The following is a 19,035-nucleotide window of genomic DNA, read 5'->3' as shown; positions in this document are numbered from 1 at the left end:
TTGTGGTCTCCATGTATTAATTAATAAGAACAAACGAACGAAGAATCTGCATATAAGATGTAAAAATAAATAAAACTTATGTTTCATTTTCTTAATAATACATAATTAAAATATTTCTTAATATATATATTTTTGCTTTTAGGGTAACATTTAACACTTCAGTGTGAGATACACCCTATTATTATGAAAGATGAATGACACTGTTAATTGTAAGTAATTCAAGTAGACTTAATAGGCATTTTAGCATTATAAGACTTTCCACAACTGACAAATCTGTCCAATTTATCTAATAAACATTAAAACATATAAAGCATTATGCTTATGCACTTATGCTTGTCACATTATTGCAGTCAACTATTTACAATTAATACTAAAAAAAAAAAAAACAGCTGCACATTTGAAATATAAGAATCACTTTTTTTCCTTTTATTTGGTTTTAAACTGTATACAAGATGAAACTGAGTGTCTCAAATAGATTGAACTGATATATGACCCAGAGATTACAAAATAACAAGAATGTAGACATGACAAAAGATCACAGACAGCTGGAAAGGGAACATCAGGGCTTTACACCAAAATCAAGCGTTTAGACAAGGGACAACAAATAAGAGAATAAAACAGACTTCCCAAAACAATGTAGTGGTAGACGGGCAAAAACAAAAAAACAAAACCTTCCTGTAGATTACTTTGTCAGCACCAGCTTTTTCCTGTCCGTTTAAATTTAAATCAAAAACACAATGTAAAACACTACATTCACAGCCACAACATCATGAATCTGATAAAAAGAGATACTACTGATAATAAAAGTATGTTATAACTTCCCCTTTAGATTTGTTTTATATCATTACCAAAAGACTGACAATATTGTTCAAGGATGGACTATGAACACATAAAGGTAATGGCAAGTCTATTCTTTAATAATTTCCAAAGGCAACCTATTGAAAACATGTCAAGTTATACAGGATTGGCAACTATCAAATAAAATAATAATTAAAGAGAAAATGACCTCAGCTTGAACATTATTGCCAATTCAAATAAGAAAAAGGACTCTGAAATGGGTGCTTTACCAGTTTACTATCTGCTCCTATTACCACAGTTATACAAAATAAATTTAGTAAGATGCTTCAGAAGTTTCAGTTTAAAATAAGTAAACATCAGGCATGTAAATCAATTTTGAGATGTAAAACCATGCAGTTGTTGGAAGAGTCTATTTCTGCCACAAGAAGAATTTTATTATTGAGCCCCACCACCTGTAATTATTTATAATCCTGTAAAATGTCTGACAGTTTATCAAATTTATTCAAACCAAACCAATAAAATCAACAATCCATTACGAACTATTGAGGCAACATGCAAAACTTTAAAAAAAGACTGCACAGACATCATTGTTCTGTTGAAAGGGAAATATGGCCAGCTTCTCACAAATCTATTTTTTAAACATTATGTATGTTGGCAAAGTAGAAGAGCCAGAAGACGACAACCAGAGTACAAAACCACAAGGACTGCTAAAGTAAAACCACAGGATGAAAAAAGGCTCATATGTTAACTGATGCCACCAATAAGAGTAGATTCTGAGTCTATGAGGGCACAGTGATCTTTCTTGCAAGCAGCACCAATAAGGCAAGCTCCACGCTGCCTTGAGCCTGTTCCAGTGCCTCAGCAGCCTCAAGGGCTGAAAACCCTGATGCCTGGATCCTCTGAATGTGCTCTAGTGGAAACTGTCCCATCGAGGGCTGTGGTGCAGGTTGAATGGAGTCTCCAAGGAAAAGAGGATCCATCTCAGTGGTTTCAGTTTGAGGAGATGCAACAGGCCCTAGGCTGGAATTGGTTGATGAGCCAGCTGCTACAGAAAGCGGGCGCTGCTGAAACAGGTCAGCTGAGATGTCAATGCCTGAGGTGTTTTTGTCCACAATGTCCTGCCCTTGCTGACCCTCAGGGAACTCAAGATCTCCTTGGGAAGAAGTCACTGGCCCAGAACCTTCTTCAATAACAATGGCCCGATTTTCTTCAGCCGCGTAAGTGCACTCATTCGTTTGTTCCACTATGGGATTTACCCATCTAGAAGGTTGGTTCTCTGTGTGCCCTGGATTGCTTGGTGTTGGTACATCTGGAATATCTCCCACTGATTGAGAAGTAAAGTCAGCTTTGGCAACACTTTCTTCCATGTCATTAGCTGTGGCAGTATTAGAGGATGAGTCAATAGTTGGGTTCAGAGTGACATGGTTTGTTGCAGCAGGATCCTGGTTCACCTCAACAACATCTTGTCTTGGTGTAGTATCATTAGCATCAGATAGAGGAATCCTTCCAGAAACTGTTGGACAAGTGTTGGACATCAGAAGTTTATGGAGCTCCTTAAGGGCTTGAGCCAAGGAAGGGATGTTCTCTGTCTCTGGCTGTTCTCTTTCACAGGGTATTACACTCGCAGAGTCTGAATGGACAGAAGAAATGGCTGGCTCAGCATGACAGGGTTCAAGGTTAAATTCTGGAACAGGCATGAGTTGTGATTGAGCCCCTGAAACATCCTCCATCATACCTTGGTCTCTCTGGGACTGATCAGAAAAGTCATGGCCAGCTTCTGGTTTTGCATTGGAAGAAATGTCCATGTCCACTTCCTGATCCAGCGTTTGAGTCTGAGACCTTGGGTTAAAAAGAACAGAGGGAGATTCTGCTGCTACAGTCCCAGAGGAAGTGATATTCTTCCCCAAATCCACATCTATCTGACTGCCGGAATCTCCTGAAACAATGTTGCCTGTCACTTCATGGTCCTCGGGCACAGCACTAGAGAATGGTTCCTGAGAGGAAAGAGCGCTTGGGATAGGAGCATCTGCACCTGTTTGCAAGCAAGCCGATGTCAGATCTGCCAGTCCTTGGGACTGAGATCTGAAGGTGTCATCAGAGGGATCTGGAGAGGGTTCACCCACTTTCAAGGGTTGAAGTAGAGAGGATTCAATCGATGCGGGAATTTCAATTGGGGACACTCCTTGGTTTATTGAGGCTGGGGCAGACTTAGAACGGTCTAGGGTGAGACTGTGGGGTTGACTTGAGGCTGAAGTTGTTGTGGGTTGTTTGAGGGGTTTAAATGGCAGGGATTGTGGTGAGGTAGTTTTTCCATCTTCAATATCTATAAGAGAAACAGTAACTGATGAAGTTGAAAGTCTACATTGAAATAAGTTAAACCATGCAAATTCAGCAAACACTGCAAACCATGCAAAATAGTTAACATCATAGACAGGCAAAGACTAACTTGATTCAAGATATGCAAGATATTACTCACAAAATGGAAGCCATTCCTGTGCATACCAATGTACTGTATATTATATGTCCAATATTTACTGGGTAAAATACTTTATTAGGCTAATGAGATATACCCACGGTCAACGTAATACCTGGTAAGTAGAGCCCTCTCCTGTGTCTGTCCATATGACATCAGTTTTGTCCTGCTCATAGTTAGGGCACAAACGCCACACATTTCATGCAATAAGAGGCAAAAAATTAGCAAAAACACATCCAGAAAAAGAGAGAGAAAAGAGGCATGCACCTAAAAATCACATTAGATACACAAGGTGGTGTTCAACTCACAAGTTTTTGGTGAGCATATTAAAACTAAAGAATATATTCTGAAAAGCCAATGTCCTACTAATGTTTTAACCCATGTTTCCTCAGATAGTTTCATTAGTGTTATTTTGACAGGCATGTACAAGCATACACTACTGTTCAAAAGATTGGAGTCAGTAAGATTTTTAAAAGGTGTTTTAAAGTGGTCTCATTAAGGCTGTATTTATTTAATCATAAATACAGTAAAAAAAAAAAAAGTATCACCAATGTCTTTACTCTAACTTTTGATTAATGCAACCTTGCTGAATAAAACTATTAATTTCTTTCAAAAAAAATCTTACTGGCCCCAAACATTTTAATGGAAGTGTTTTTCATTCATACATTGTACGCCACCTTGTGAACTAGATGAGTGGTTCTGCACTGCAACCAGGATAAACAGACTACAAAACCTGTTAAAATGTTATATTCTTCTGATTCCTAAATAAGGAAAGCCTCATAATTCTAGAACAAACCACTAATGAGTATTCATTACATGTGTTAAATTTTAACTCTAGCCTTTATTCCAACCCTATTAGCCATGCCATCTCTTGGCCTACATATCATGCATCTCACCGCTGTCCTGCACAGATCTTTGTATTGCCTCTGCCAGTTCTTGATCTGCAATCTCCTCAGGCCGGGTATCCTCTCGTCCCTCTGGCCCATATGCCAGCCGGGCACACTCAGGCAGCTCTGCCTCAGGTAGAAAATGTGTCTCTGTACCCGTTGTCCCAATGAGGAGGACATTTTTCTTTAGGTCTATGGAGCACTGAATGAAAGCAAGTAAAGTTGTGAACAACAGTCAGTAGAAGAGAGCAGAGCTTGCATGCTCAGATTTCAAGTAATGAATGAAAAAAAATGAAAACTTCTACTAGTAATCTTCTCTAAAACGTTTGTTTAATAAAATTAAATATACATTTTAGGGCTGCACGATAAATCGCATGCGATATTTAATGCGCATCTTGTCAGAAAGCCGGTTCTGTAATCAGCGGTAAATCTCCATCACCTGTGGGCTTTCACATTGAGCAGCATTAACTACACAGAGCCGTTGTTCACTGACGAGTTGCGCAAAACCACGTTCATATTCGCGCGATTTTTTGCGCAGCTCGTCAGTGAACAACGGCTCTGTGTAGTTAATGCTGCTCAATGTGAAAGCACGCAGGTGATGGAGATTTACCGCTGATTACAGAACCGTCTTTACTGACAAGATGCGCATTAAATATCGCATGCGATTTATCGTGCAGCCCTAATACATTTACATAATATTACATTAAGCTAATAAACTATTTGGGTGATATTTGTAAGATTAGGGAGATATACAATATTTTCACACTGACAATAACATGCAGACAAAGTAATCTCACTTGCTAAAGTCTGTGTGTCTAGGGAATATGGAAAAAGTCTGCATCCTCAACTTTGTTTTATTCCATTAAAGCAACATTAATGGCCAGGCAAACAGATTCCATTACGGGAAATAGATTATTTGATTTGCTATGAACCAAAGTTTCCAAGCAGACCTGGTGTCTCTTCAGCATGTCAAGGCCAAGCAGCATATCCATGGGCTGATCTTCCAAAATGGAGAAAGAGCAAGGCAGGAAATCTCCTTCTATCTGTACCTGGGCTGGATGTAAGATATATATTTAGTATAATGGATGGATGAAATGGATACTGAATATTAAAGGAGCAGGTCTCAATAAATGCCATACCCAAATGGACTCGGCCTATAATTTTCTGGGTGCCAACACCTTTGGCAATGCCTGCCCAGCGTCTGTCCACTAGACGCATGATATTACATCGCTCAGCACATGCTTGGCTCATAATTGTCATCTGAGCTCCTAAAGAAGGATAACCAGAAGAATAATAAAAAAGTATTAAAAGGAGTGTCGAAGTAGTATACAAAAATAGCATATGACTGAAAATAACTCACCTGGACGCTGTATATTAACCCAAAATATTTATCACTTGGTTTTTAAGGCATAATGTTCAACGTAACATTACTATGAGCAATATATAACAAAGCACTCAACAACATAATTTCCAGCAGACTTAAAAAAAAAAAAAAAATCTTAAACCTGATTTACTACCTGAGTCAACAAAGGCCTTTACTGGGTGTCCATTGACATTGCAGTTGATGTAGAGCATGACCACCTGGCCAAAACTCTCAGGTGCTTCTTCCATAGCAATGGTCATATTCTCCTCAATGTTGTGTTGTCTGGAAATTTAAAATAAAAAATGTCACGGATTCAGTGCTTTTCTTTTGTTTTTACGATCCCTGTGCCACAGACAATGTTTTTGCTGTGCATATAATCTCACCCCTTATTTGTTACCTGATTTCTTCCTCAATTTTGGCCTGAGCTTCCAAGTCAAAAGGATCTGCAGTCAGCAGTTTGATTCTCTCCTGCTCTCTTCGGGCTCGGTCCTGCTGCTGCTCCAATAGCACCTTGGTGAAGCGCTCTGAAAAAGGAATCAAAATGATTCTGTCACAAAACATTCAATCTTCCATATAGATGCATTTAAGCACCATCATCTTCATTTACCAAGGTCTCCACTCAGTAGAGCCTCAGCAAGGGGAGGGTTTCGCTCCTTAAGCAATGACAGCTCATGTGGATTTGCCAGCAACATGTCACGTAGCAAGGCAGGGTTGTCCAATCCCTGAGGAGAAAGGGCTGAGCCTGGTGTGGTGGTGGCGGGGGGCGGCCGTGACTGGGTGGCACTGGGACGCTGGGCTTGGTGCTGTCTGTTTTGGCCTGAGGAGGTCCCAGGAACCGCAATGGAACTGAAATCGATGCGAGGCAGACCTATGACATTAAGATTTGTTATGATTAAGGACATGATAAGCTCATGTTAGTCCATTTTAAAATAGATCAAGTTATGCTGGTTTACCAGGAACTGTGGGTTGTGGCCCTAGTAACCTCTCTGCTTGTCGTAACACTACCACATCTCCATCCTTCAGCCCATAGTTCCCCAGGGCTCGGGTGGGATCTTGTAAAGGCTGCTCTGCATATGAGATCTGTACAGCAAAGATTGCATTATTTTGTTCAATATGTGAAAATACAGTATATCATCTTTTTCTCAAAACACCTATGAAATTAAGCGTTTTAGGTCTAAAATATACAAAAAAATGCTTCAGTTTTGAAAGCTTTTCTGTTAATAAATTACAGGTTACCGTTTCAATTCATGCACCATTAAATGGGCGTACATACAGACAAAGTTTCTCTTTCGGTTTTCAACAACCTCGATACACCCATATCAAATAAAGAATCAATCATATGCGTTTTAACTACGGAAGCCCATTTCCACCACATTAGAAAAAAAAACATGCTTTAGTAAATCATAATTATGATATTACAAAAAAAAATCATAATTACTACATATAAAGACTTGACATAAAAAGTAATAATTATGACAGAAAAACCCAATCATGGCATAACAATTCGACTTTTCAGGTCATAATGAAATTTTGTCTCATATTTCGGCTTAGTATAACCATTTTGACGTAATTATCTCATAATTACGACAATATTTGTCATGATTATGATTTACCAAAGCATGATTTTTTTTTTTGTTATGTGGTGGAGATGGGCTTCCATGTTTTACAGGGCACAATTCCGTGTATTACAGTTTCCTGACATGATTCATATTTAGCAAACAAACTACGTTTAATTGAAATTAGCGTGGCAAACGCAACTATGGCCTGTTAACCTTTCGAGATCTGGGGTTTTCCAGAAGTGTTGACATAGCCTCAGTATGCTATTAATAGAATGGACCTGCTGGCTTGTTTGGCACCAATTTGTTTAGTCAGGTCGCTTAGCATAGAGGCTAAATAACTGTTGCAACACTTTTGAAAGACATTTACCTGAATTTCCCTGGCTGGTATTCCTGATTCTAGTTCGCAAAGAGCCACAAAATCCCTGAGTTCAAGCTCCGGGGACACTTCCAAGGCGAAAGTGGTTTCCGAGCGGTCTCTCGGTGCACAAAACACTGTGAGCAGCATTGTGCTCGGGGGTGCTCGAACCCGGTTACCGCTACTCGCAGTCAGAAAATGCCGTTACTCCGGAGTTTTTCTGTGGGAAATGAGCCCAGGACTGCCCCGTTAAAACGCTGTGTAATATCTGGTTATGAAGAGTTTAAACGCATGGAGAAACAACTCAACAAGCAAACACAATTCACTAATAAAGAATTCGTTCACTTCCTTTCCACAGCTCTTCAGCCACTGCCGCAAACCGATTACGTGTGTCGTAGCATACTGAGACAGGAAGTCAGAAACAACATACAACGTCAAAACAGTAATGCATTTTGATATGATAAATTAATTGAACAAAGAAATAAAAAAGCGAATAATTCAATATTTAATTAAATTGTTTAAAGTTAACATGGTCAATTTCACACATTTAGATTGGATTAAATATGTGTGTGTGTGTGTGTGTCTTTTTTTGAATCTTTTCTTTGTTTGAAATCCTAACATTTTCTGTTTAATTCTACAGAGATGCTCGGTTTTCAGTGTAGCCTCAGGCTTTTATACTCGTGTATACATGCATGCATAGCCTATTTATTTAGACTTTTTGTTTGTGTGATTACAGCAAGATTTATAACCCGATTAAGCTGTACTAATAGCACATACAGTACATAAAATACATGAAATTACTACATAATATTCAATATGCATATGCATACTATTTAGAATTACTGAGGCATGTTTGATTTTTATCTCCAGCAAGTAGCAACACACCCAACCACCGTACTGTAGAGGGCGCTACGGCTCAACTTAATTCATCACCTCTGGAATGGATATTGACTAGTTTTCTGAGAAAAAATACATTTAATTACAGCAGTTTTAATTAATATTAGATGAATAACTAAATGAACACTGTTATAATAAATATGAGGAAGGACTGTCAATTATAAAGTTAAGGGTACTTTAAGGGTGAAATTGTATCGTTGACATTGCCCTCACAAAATACTGTTGGTACCAAAAACCTCAGAGCACTTTGAAAACCTTCGAAATTTAATTAAAAAATGTAAACCTGCAAATAAGGAAAGGTTTAGGATCTTGGAATATTTAAAACAAAGAAACCCATTTCCAGATCACTAATCAAATAAGCAAATGTGTGACATGTGAACCTCTATCCAAACGGTCAGAAATCATTTTTTTCAGTTAATCTTTTCACTAAAATTATTATACTGACATGATTTTTTTTTCCTTTTTCTCTTAGGTGTATAAATATTACTACAAACCTAAAAGGCCAGTGACATTCTAAAAACTAAATCTGACAGTAAAAATAAATCTCAGTCCAAGTCAGTTTTTTTTCACCATCAAAATGTTTATTGGACCATGTGAAGTTTCTCATTGTAAGACGGAGTCATGTATGGTATTTGATCATGTGGACTCTTAATAAGTACATTTTATAAAAACACCTTAAAATGCAACAATATACACACTAAAACACACACAAACAGATGACTCTCTGAGCTAAAGATAGCTATGTTTCTGTATCAGATACACACATTGTTTTCAAACTATTTAAAATACAATATATACAACACTTACAAAGCACACATTCAACACAAATTCAGGTCAATGCTTTGTTCAAACATAATTACCCACTTCACAGCAGAAATGCACAACATAATCCATGACTGTAGCATGCAAATATTGATTTAAACAATACTTGTATATAATATCTTACCTAATTTGTTTTTGCACACTTCTTTGAATTGCTCTTTTCCCAAACAAAACTAACAGCACACTCCCTGCATTCAACTGTCAAGTTTGTACTAACCCAGCAAAGTTATTTTTAGACACCCTAACTTTGAGAGGACAAGTTAAAAATTGCATTGAGATTGGGGGACCCTAAAATGCAACAAGACTGCAATCTCACTGATGCACCATGAGGAGGCTCAAAATATGTGTTAGGTTACAAAGGGCCTGTCGTGTCTTAGGTTAGAGTTCAGTCCTTTTAAAGGAAGAGCTGGGAGAGTGCACATGGTTGGTTTGGTTGGAGCAATAAACTGTCTCAATACTACAAGCACATGAACATAATAGATCTTTTTCTTTTTGACTACATTGTAAGTGTGTCACTTTTGTAGAAGATGCTCCATTCTTGGGTTAATGAACGAGAACCCAGCAAAAGCTCTCTGGTCCATGGAATCAATCAGGCCTTTCTCGCAGTGTGAAAGACGGGGTTTCTCACTCAAAAACTCCCGGTCAAAGTTACTGCAGTCATTTGGAGCTTTCTGCAATTAAATATAAAATAAAAAAAAAAGTAAAAAATAATGAGGAAACAAAAACAAAAAAGAAGATAAGATGCGAGAGGGAAAACATACCACTTTTGGTTTGAAAGGGGGCTCAACTTCTCTCCTTTCTAAAGCAGACCAGTTGACAGTCTTGAAGAATAGGTGGCCTCGTATATTACCCACAATCCCTAAACGGCATGATGGGTCACGCTCAAACAGCTGTGTACAGATGTAACAAACAAAAAAAACAAAAAAATAAATAAATATATACACACACACACACACATATACTGTATATACATATAAAGTGTAATTGTAGACATTTCATTTGTGTTGTGTTTTTAAATGTGTATTTGTGCATGTGTACCCTTTCTAGCATGTCTCTAGTATCCACTGTGATCCAGCGGGGATAATGAGGTGTGTCCATTCGGATCGATTCAAACAGCTCATCCTCATCGTCACCATGGAAAGGAGACTGACCAATCAGCATCTCATATACCAACACGCCCAACGACCACCAGTCTACTGAGAATGCGTACTGCTGACCCAACAGAATCTGTGATTTCCCACACACAAACACATTGGGTCAATACCAGGACATTACGGCCTGAGAGTGAACCAACATCAAAGTGTGTTTCATACCTCAGGAGCGATATAATCTGGAGTTCCACAGAAGGTTGTGGCCCGATTGTCCCCAAACACATTCTCCTTACACATTCCAAAATCAGCTATTTTTATATGGCCTTCTCCATCTAACATCACATTATCCAGCTTGAGATCCCTGGCAAAAGGAGAGAGCAACAGTGAAAATAATCCAGAAAGCCTATCTATGAATTCTGAGTGGAGTAATTAACAAATACAACAAAACAATGGTGAAACAGTTGTGTACCTGTAAATAATGCCTTTGGAATGGAGAAACTGCAGGCCACACACTATTTCGGCTGCATAGAACCTGGCAGAAGAATTCCATTCAGAACAATTACTTTGGTGCCATTTATATACCACATATGCCCATTAAATCAAGGGTTCAACTATATTTTTATATTATTGAAACCATTTTATATGCGTATGTGTGACATACGTGGCTCTGTACAGATCAAAACGCCCCTTTTCCTGTATATGAAACATCAAGTCTCCTCCATTCAGATACTCCATCACAAAGAATAAGTGCTCCTGTTAAAGATAAACAAATTAATGTGATTTTTAATGCTAACAATTAATAACCGTTAATGACATTCTCCATTAACTTATTGTTTGGCACTGTTGCTAAGATTTAGACATCCAGTGGGGGGAGTGAATAACCAGCTCTCTTTTCCACCCTCAATACCACGACTGAGGTGAGACACTTGAGCAAAGCAAAGAAACCCCAACTGATCCCCGGGCGCCGCAGCAATATGGCTGCCCACTGCTCCGGGTGTGTGTGTTCACTACTGTGTGTGTGCACTTGGATGGGTTAAATGCAGAGCACAAATTCCGAGTATGGGTCACACGTCACTTCACATGAGTCAGGAATTGAATTCAGGTCACCTACATACATCATGAGCATAGACCACTGGGCCACAACTCTGATACTTTCTTGGAAAATCTCATATTAATGTTCTGTCCTATTTTATTGAGCTAAGATCAACATGTAGTTGTGTTTAGCTTTGAAACTACATCCATGCCATCTTAATAATAATAATAAACACATTTCTTGATCTGTCTAGTATAAAATGGCCTTATTTGAATGAGAATGTTTGAAGTAGAAAATTGGAATTATATTGAGAAACAGAATTACATTTTTTAAATGGCTCAGTGATAATTGAATAAATGTGACAGGCACAATTGCATACATACAACTGTGTGTGTTACTATTTTGTGTAAATGTCTGTGGTGTACCTTGGTCTGAAAAGTGGAGTAGATGTGTGTAAGAAACGGATTTTCCCAGGCGAGAGCCAGCACTCGTTTTTCTACCATGGTGCACTCTACATCATCATCCATCAACACCACATCTTTCTTCAATGCCTTCACTGCAAACCATTCACTAGTGCCCTTTAGTTCAGCCAACAGCACCTGACAACAGGAAGATGATGAATGTGTGTTTGTGTGTGTGACCCTGAGCACAAGTGTATATGAATGTGTGTTTGAGGGAGAGAGAAGTTGTTTGTTACCTTGCCAAAGCTTCCCTTACCCAGGACTTTATGGAAAATGAAAAGCTCAGTAGTGATACGTGTTTGGTGGGTGATTCGAGAGGGGGGATGAGGACTCGAACCCTCCCACAGATGCCCATAAGGAGCCCCATCTACAATATAAAAATTGCTGTCAAATCAGAATCATATTTTTAATTCTCACAATTAGTTACCATCAATCATACTTACCATTAACATCAGGACTTTTATTAAAATCCTGGTAAACACCAAGATCCTGTGAGTTGCTCTGCGAGTTGCTTTCAGGTCGCTTGGTGGATTTCTGTGACAACAAAAACATACACAACTTCAAAACATAACAGCATTAATGTGTTGAAATAGAGTACATTAAGTGCCTCATAACTTTGTGCAACCTTGTGCAAACATTAATATTTACACTTGAGACTTGGGTAAGAGCCTCTGCCAGTAGTTTCTGGTTGATGCCACACAGGTTGGCCACTTTAGTCTGGCACTTATGATGGACATTCATGGAGCAGTCTGAAAGAGAAGAGACGATTGCAAACATATAATCAGGGTCCAATATTACGACTAGCACCAAATAACAAAAAGTGCCTTTTTTCCAAGTAATTATAACTAGCCAATTTATAAAGTCACTGACTAGTGGGCTGGTAATTTTAAGTATTTCTAAATATTAAAATGTTTGAAACCACAATGTAAACAAATAATGGCTAGCAGTTAATTTGGGGCCTTTTCAATACATACACATCCTCATCCACACACAGTATACACACCCTCACATTTGAGGCCCTGTTTGACAAGGCCCCACAGCAGACTACCGCAATGGTCACAAAAGGTGGGGCTCATGTAGTTGTAGGTCTTAAAGCGATGTGGCATGTCAATCTTAAAACGTTCCTTCTGAAACTGTAGGCACACAAAAACTTTAAATAACCATGGTACAATAAAATAAAATAAAAAATAGTTTAATACAAAACATACCATAGTGTCTCGACTATTGGCTGCAGTGCCCGTGCACCTTCCAATAATTTTATCAATACACTTCTTGTGGATGGCTGCATTGCATTCTGGTGGAGAAGAAGACAAAAAAAACATTTTTAAGGGTGGTTCAGGCATTGGGACAGGATGTGTTTTCACAGTGTTGCTATATTCTGAATAAAACATTTAAAACATTCATACAAGTTAAACATTGAACAATGGGAAGCAATCTATTCATGTATTCCCCCATTTAGGGCACATTCCTACTAAAACAAACTGCGGACATATGTGGAGAAGTATTTAGGATAACAACAGCAAAATATACTTACGTCTACACTTGTAACCTTGCTTGTTAAGACCCCTGGGCAGCAAAAGACAAAATTATAAGGACGTCTGAGTTATGAAGTTCTTACATCTTATAACTGAACAATCAGGACTGACCAAACAAAATCTCTGCAGACAGAGCAGAAGGTGGGCTGTCTGAAGAAGGTGGCAATGAACTCATGGTTTTTGATGAAGTGAATCTTTGCCTGTTTAATTGCTCCTCGACGGCGATTGAGAGTTGGTGCCTCCTCTTCCGACACTACTGACTGACGACAGTCTGAGAGATAAAGAGAAAAATCAAAACAGGATGGAAGAAGAATCAAGTTGATAACAGGAAACTTTTTGACAGTGATTAAATTAAATCTTTATGTCCTGAAAACAATTCATTATAATTTAATTAATAATAATTTTATATACATATAGTAAATATTATGCATTTTTTATTTCTTTATTAATTTTTTGACCAACTTTTAAATCGCCTACATTTTGATCCACTGCATTAAATTTTGTCTAGCTGTTTTGAACAAGCATCTCATGTAAACGTCCCCAAAAAAACACACCTGAATGGGCTCAAGAGAATCCACAACCAGCCTAAATATACTGTACAGGGCTTCTTTAAGTTTGATTAACTGACTAGTTGTTCAATCAACCCACAAATAAGCTAGCACTGAAAATACACTACCGTTCAAATGTTTGGGGCCAGTGAGATTTTTTTAAAGGAATTCTTTCATTCAGCAAGTATGCATTAAATCAAAAGTGGAAGTAAAGACTTTTACATTGTTAAAAATATTTGAATATCAAATAAATGCTGTTCTTTTAAAATCCTGAAAAAAAAAAATATTTCTGCAAAAATATTAAGCAGTTCAACTGTTTACAACTGTGAAAGTAAAAGAAAAATGTTACCTTAGAAACAAATCAGCATATTAGAATGATTTCTGAAGGACCATATGACATTGAAGCTTTGCGGTCTCATGAATAAATTACATTTTAAAATATATTCAAATAGTTGTTAACAGTTATTTTAAATTGTAATAATAATATTTCACAATATTACTGTTTTTACTCAATTTTTATCAAATAAATGCAGGCTTGGTGAGCATGAGACGCCAAACAAAGGTTTCGCTTTCACAACGAAACACACAGCGTCACACACGGCGGCTTTGAGTGAGCGGCGGCTGGCAGATTCGACGAAGGAGATCTTCTTTATGCACCAAGAGCTTGTAACACTTCAAAGAGAAAGGAAAAATTGAAATCGCATCATATGACCCCTTCAAAAAAAAATACACCTTTCCATCCCCAAACTTTTGAATATTAATCTAATTTTACACATCATTTTGCAAATCTGCAGTTGAACATTTTGTATTCTAAAAACAATGAAACGGAAAAGAAGAGATAGACAGAATTTTTGACAGTGTAATGCAGGGACAAGCTGTTCTGAAGCTGTTTTTGAAGCTGTTCAACGGAGACATTCCTGTGCACAGAACTTTAAAGAGAGTCCAAATGGATTCACACACACACCCATATATATGATCAGATAAGAATAACCCCTCCCACTGCTAATGGCAATAGGTTAGATTCAAGCAGGGGTTGAAATGTCTGTTGAGAAGGAGCTCAAGGGTGGCACTGAGGTAAAAAATTATGGGAGGTGTCCCATAATTGACACACTAACTTAGGGTGGATGTACTAAACTGGTTGAGCATAATATGAATAACTGTCTTTAAATCTACCAGTTTTTATGGAAATGACATTTTTATGAGAGTGGCAATCCAGTCTCAAGTTAATGAGCCTTTTAGCTCTGTTTTGGAAAAAACCCTTCCTGTGAACATTAAATCACTGTACAGTAAGAGAGAAAGAGTGTTTAAGTGAAAGTATGATCGAGTCTTACCTGTATCTGAATCTTCCATAAAGAACTGTACAGACATCATAACCTTCCCTGAAGGCTGCAAATCAACCTGAAAATGAAGCAAGACTATAACATTACCTGTAAAAGTGCAAACACTGACACTCATACAAATGTATACACATAACCATGTCATCACATACCCAAAACTCTGCACGTCCATTTGCCTTCTTGCATCTTTCTGCCAACACAGACACACCCACAGTAACTTCTGCTAAAGGTTCCTCTGCGGTTCTCATGAGTAGGATTTGTATGACACGTCCCTCATAAATATGTGCATCAAATGTGGATCGCCAAGCAGGATACATGGTGGGCTTCTTCTGGATCAATGTTTTTCCTCGTTCTTAAAAGGAAAGGGCGACATTTTTGATTTAACTAAGTTAAGTCTTGCCAGCTTTGATACATTAATCAGCTAGAAAAATTATATTAAACGTGACAAATGATAATGCTTTTAGTCACATTGAAATTAAGGTAAAGTAAAGGTGCACTACACTGTGGGAAACAAAATTCTGTGCAGTGTACTCCATTCTAAACTATTCATTTGGCAAAATGAAGCACGTAATCCAGTTCTATGCAGATGGAGGATTTGCATGTTGTTCTGTGTACATACAGTATACTGCAAAAAACAGCACAAGATGCATGGCGGTATGCCATTCCAAACATAGCCATGCACTTGAAACCCATTACACACACATAACCGCGTACACATTTACTCACCAGTGCTGAGAGCTTCTTTCATTTTGACGGCACAGAATGGCGCCTCAGCCACTGGCGAGAATGTGCCAAGATCATAGGCATTAAACGTAATCCTCAGGAAAGGGGCCATGGCAACCCCTCAGACACAACCTAAAAAAAGATAGACAAGCAAAATTCTTATGACTTTACTGATGTGTTCTGTAATATGTTGAGTAAAGCAGAAAAACATCAGCATTACTGCATATAGCAATAAAGAAAAAACATTAAAAATGCTTTATTTTCAGTTTAGAACTAATAAGGTAATTTTATCATAATTATATTTAGTCATAAATAGGAACCTATACTTTGTTCATGCTAGCGCATGTACCTGCAGAGGAAATTGTTTAGTCTTGCTGAAATGATCAGACTGACATGACCAGTGACCGTGAAATAAAAATACTTGAGCTGCAGTTTCTAACACTGTGATTCTTCAAAAAGATATGCAAACTGGCAGGTACTATGCACCATCACAATTGAACTCTTCTCATTAGTATTTCCAGTGTTTAGAATTAAAAGTATAATACTTCTTTCTTATTACCTCACACTGAATGGGTGGAAGTTTCTATGTACCAAAGAGACAATGACTTGTTAATGCAGGCATCAGAACATCAGAAGGTGTTTTAGGAATGAAGTTGAAGTTTTGATTTCTGAAGATTAGTTATGTTCTACATAGGGATGTAACGATTCACTCAACTCATGATTCGATTCACGATTGTGATTTCACAATTCGATTTTCTCACGATTTTTAACAAAATGAGATTGAAGACATTATACAGTAAATGAAAAGGTGTCTTTTATTAGGCTATTGCTGCATGTTTCTTTGTGAAATTGAAATATAACAAAACTAAATAGAAATTTTAAAACAAACCCCAAATCAAACAAGTTACACAAATAAAAGAAATCTCTTAATATGAACAAACTAAGGCTTTGTCTGTGCTCTTTCCATTGAAAATTAGAGGCAACCACTGGATTTTATTCATGATCCAAACAAAGATGCAGCATACATGCAGCTAGGGATGTAACGATTACCGGTTTGACGATAAATCGTGATAAAATACCCCACGGTTAGTATTACCGTTTCATATTTTAATTATCACTATAACCGTATTTGATTACCGCGATTTGAACAACTGAGGATAAATACATACTGTACTGCACAGGGATCCAGTGTGCGATCAAATGGGCGCATTTTGCGATAATTTTTTCTGCCAGTGCGACTAAATTTTGTGTGCGGTTGCACTGATTTAAATCACAAATAATACTGATGAAAAAGAAGGGGTTGAATGTTAACCACTTTCGTTTTCATATAATTATAAACTATGATAAATGTTCATCAGCATGCACTGATTAATCCCAAAAAATAAAAATAAAAATATTGTGACCAAATCATGTGCTGGTGTGACCAAATGAGAAAGTTAGTCGCAAAAGAGCGACCAGTGGGAAGAATTAGTCTGGAGCCCTGAAGCATAAAACACAGTTTTAAGTAACAGACTCGCGTGAGCACAGCAGCAGAGTGGTTTAGTTTTGTGTAAAAACATGGAGGAAAAGCTGGGAGGTTTTAAAGAGTGCTAAGGGAATTATACAAATGAATATATGGATGAATTAATTATATGAATGTACCTCTGAAGATTCTGACTGTCTTGAGAAAAGATTTGATGGCATTTTGTTTTCGTCTTCGCTCCATGTAATACCTAATAAAGTCGTGTTTTAAGCGCAATGCTGTTTTGACCTCGGAGGTTACAGGAAACAGCTCTAATTCTACTGTTACTATAGCGCCACCTAGTGTCAGAGAGTGGATTTACAGAGAGTTACATTTACATTCAGCCTGTGTGCAGTTTTTGTCTGGGCCAAAAAAATAGACAGAATTTGCATGCCCTGCTGTAAATTTTGACCGGTTGATGAAAAACACGCTTATGTGGATTCTACACATTTAAACAATAAGGTATCTAGTATTATTTATGGAGCAGATAAAATACATATAATAATTTATTAATCAAATATCATTTTGACTTAACCCTTTTCTTTATTTTAAAAAGCTGAAATGTGAGGTTTACCATTTATGAAACTTTTTCAAAGCTTTATTTGAACATTTACATTAGATATTTCAACATGCTATTAGATAAACTGTTGTCAGTCATGTTGTCATTTAAAATCCGGCCATCATTGGCAATGTTATTGTTTTAGTTATGCAAACAAAAACTCACTTTATTTGTTGTTTGTTGATTTTTTTGATTGTGTGTCAGTTCTTTTTGAACATTTCCAGCACATTTTAACAATACCGTGATAATACTGATAACCGTGATCATTTTGGTCACTATAATCGTGATAAGAAATTTTCATATCGTTACATGCCTACATGCAGCAGGAGTAGTTTTTAATCTAAATTAGACTGTATAATTTTGAAATTTGAAACAAAAACAGAATGGTCTGACTTTAGTTTTGTGAAACTATACTACGTAAAACATATCTGAACGAAACAGCAGACGAGCTGAATGGGACGCAGATTCACTCTCTGCCAGCAGGTGGCGCTTATGAACAGCAATGATACAGTGTTTCCTGGGTTACCGCTGTAAACAAAGCAGAGCAGCGCTTATGAATACTACTTTAATATGCATTGTTCAGAGGCAAGATGAAAAGAAAATACCACGTAACCCTTTCTAAAGATAGTAAGTTCCCTTCAGAGATACATTCATATAAACTTCTAATTGTAACGCGATTTGTTTGGCATCTCAACCGATTTGAATCGTCACGTATTTGAATTGATTTTCAACCGGCTCGCGGTTAATCGTTACATCCCTAGCTATGGCGTTATTTTACTGACAAATTTCGAGAGCACATTGTTGTAGTATAAAAGTACATTAACATAATTCCGCTCACATGCAGATTTCATTTCCTCTCGCACAAAACTGGACGTGCGCTCTCAGATATACCCTGATCTCGCCCAGAGAGTGTGCACACACTTAAAATGTGTCTGTAACAACGTTCGTAAGTCAGGAAGGAGGAGGCGGGAACCGGTGAACATTTAAATAAAACTTTAATAATAAAATAAACACAAACTAGCGCGACAGCCCCTCGCGGACGACTGTCGCGCACAAACAGAACCAAAACACAAAATAAAATCCAGGCCTGGTC

At 37.6% G+C, this 19,035-nt stretch overlaps 2 protein-coding genes across 3 annotated transcripts in view; both read right to left on the bottom strand.

Annotated features, from left to right (window-relative positions):
* Positions 1-415: 415 nt before the first annotated feature.
* LOC107667352 (protein DDI1 homolog 2-like) lies at positions 416-7,862 on the bottom strand. 2 transcript variants are annotated; one of them, XM_016458976.1, is made up of 10 exons: positions 7,448-7,862; positions 6,475-6,601; positions 6,129-6,389; positions 5,919-6,045; positions 5,676-5,803; positions 5,298-5,426; positions 5,109-5,212; positions 4,168-4,360; positions 3,387-3,437; positions 3,110-3,121 (listed from the first exon to the last, which is right to left on the bottom strand). In XM_016458976.1, the coding sequence occupies exons 1-9, from the start codon at positions 7,583-7,585 to the stop codon at positions 3,427-3,429; spliced, it is 1,218 nt and encodes a 405-aa protein (XP_016314462.1). In that variant the 5' UTR covers positions 7,586-7,862; the 3' UTR covers positions 3,110-3,121; positions 3,387-3,426. The 2 variants fall into 2 exon arrangements, with proteins under 2 accessions (XP_016314463.1, XP_016314462.1); XM_016458977.1 differs by lacking the exon at positions 3,387-3,437 and having other exon boundaries at positions 416-3,121.
* Positions 7,863-8,904: 1,042 nt separating this feature from the next.
* The window catches only part of LOC107667398 (protein kinase C delta type-like), a 19,057-nt gene continuing 8,926 nt past the window's right edge, over positions 8,905-19,035 (bottom strand). The window contains exons 2-18 of the mRNA XM_016459071.1: positions 15,886-16,014; positions 15,312-15,511; positions 15,154-15,220; positions 13,386-13,545; positions 13,274-13,305; positions 12,948-13,033; positions 12,743-12,872; positions 12,388-12,488; positions 12,183-12,273; positions 11,976-12,106; positions 11,704-11,877; positions 10,907-10,998; positions 10,715-10,777; positions 10,468-10,606; positions 10,193-10,381; positions 9,916-10,044; positions 8,905-9,825 (exon numbers count right to left, since the gene is read on the bottom strand). Of these exons, the coding sequence (XP_016314557.1) occupies positions 9,667-9,825; positions 9,916-10,044; positions 10,193-10,381; positions 10,468-10,606; positions 10,715-10,777; positions 10,907-10,998; positions 11,704-11,877; positions 11,976-12,106; positions 12,183-12,273; positions 12,388-12,488; positions 12,743-12,872; positions 12,948-13,033; positions 13,274-13,305; positions 13,386-13,545; positions 15,154-15,220; positions 15,312-15,511; positions 15,886-15,994 (2,052 nt within the window). The 5' untranslated portion in view covers positions 15,995-16,014 and the 3' untranslated portion in view covers positions 8,905-9,666. The remainder of the gene's footprint in view (positions 9,826-9,915; positions 10,045-10,192; positions 10,382-10,467; positions 10,607-10,714; positions 10,778-10,906; positions 10,999-11,703; positions 11,878-11,975; positions 12,107-12,182; positions 12,274-12,387; positions 12,489-12,742; positions 12,873-12,947; positions 13,034-13,273; positions 13,306-13,385; positions 13,546-15,153; positions 15,221-15,311; positions 15,512-15,885; positions 16,015-19,035) is intronic.

This window comes from Sinocyclocheilus anshuiensis, unplaced genomic scaffold, assembly GCF_001515605.1.
Source record: "Sinocyclocheilus anshuiensis isolate Anshui unplaced genomic scaffold, SAMN03320099.WGS_v1.1 scaffold964, whole genome shotgun sequence".
Classification (NCBI taxonomy): Eukaryota; Metazoa; Chordata; class Actinopteri; order Cypriniformes; family Cyprinidae; genus Sinocyclocheilus; species Sinocyclocheilus anshuiensis.
The sequence above is the reverse complement of the archived record's forward strand: the minus strand, read 5'-3'. Positions and strand labels throughout refer to the sequence as shown.

What these genes read in the sequence shown, in the direction of transcription:
- LOC107667352 (XM_016458977.1), bottom strand. Translation starts at nt 7,585, where the DNA reads ATGCTGCTCACAGTGTTTTGTGCACCGAGAGACCGCTCGGAAACCACT. An exon ending in ACATGCTGAAGAGACACCAG is followed by an intron (nt 4,361 to 5,108) that starts GTCTGCTTGGAA and finishes GCTTTCATTCAG; the next exon opens with TGCTCCATAGACCTAAAGAA. An exon ending in AAGATCTGTGCAGGACAGCG is followed by an intron (nt 3,122 to 4,167) that starts GTGAGATGCATG and finishes TTTCTCTTATAG; the next exon opens with ATATTGAAGATGGAAAAACT.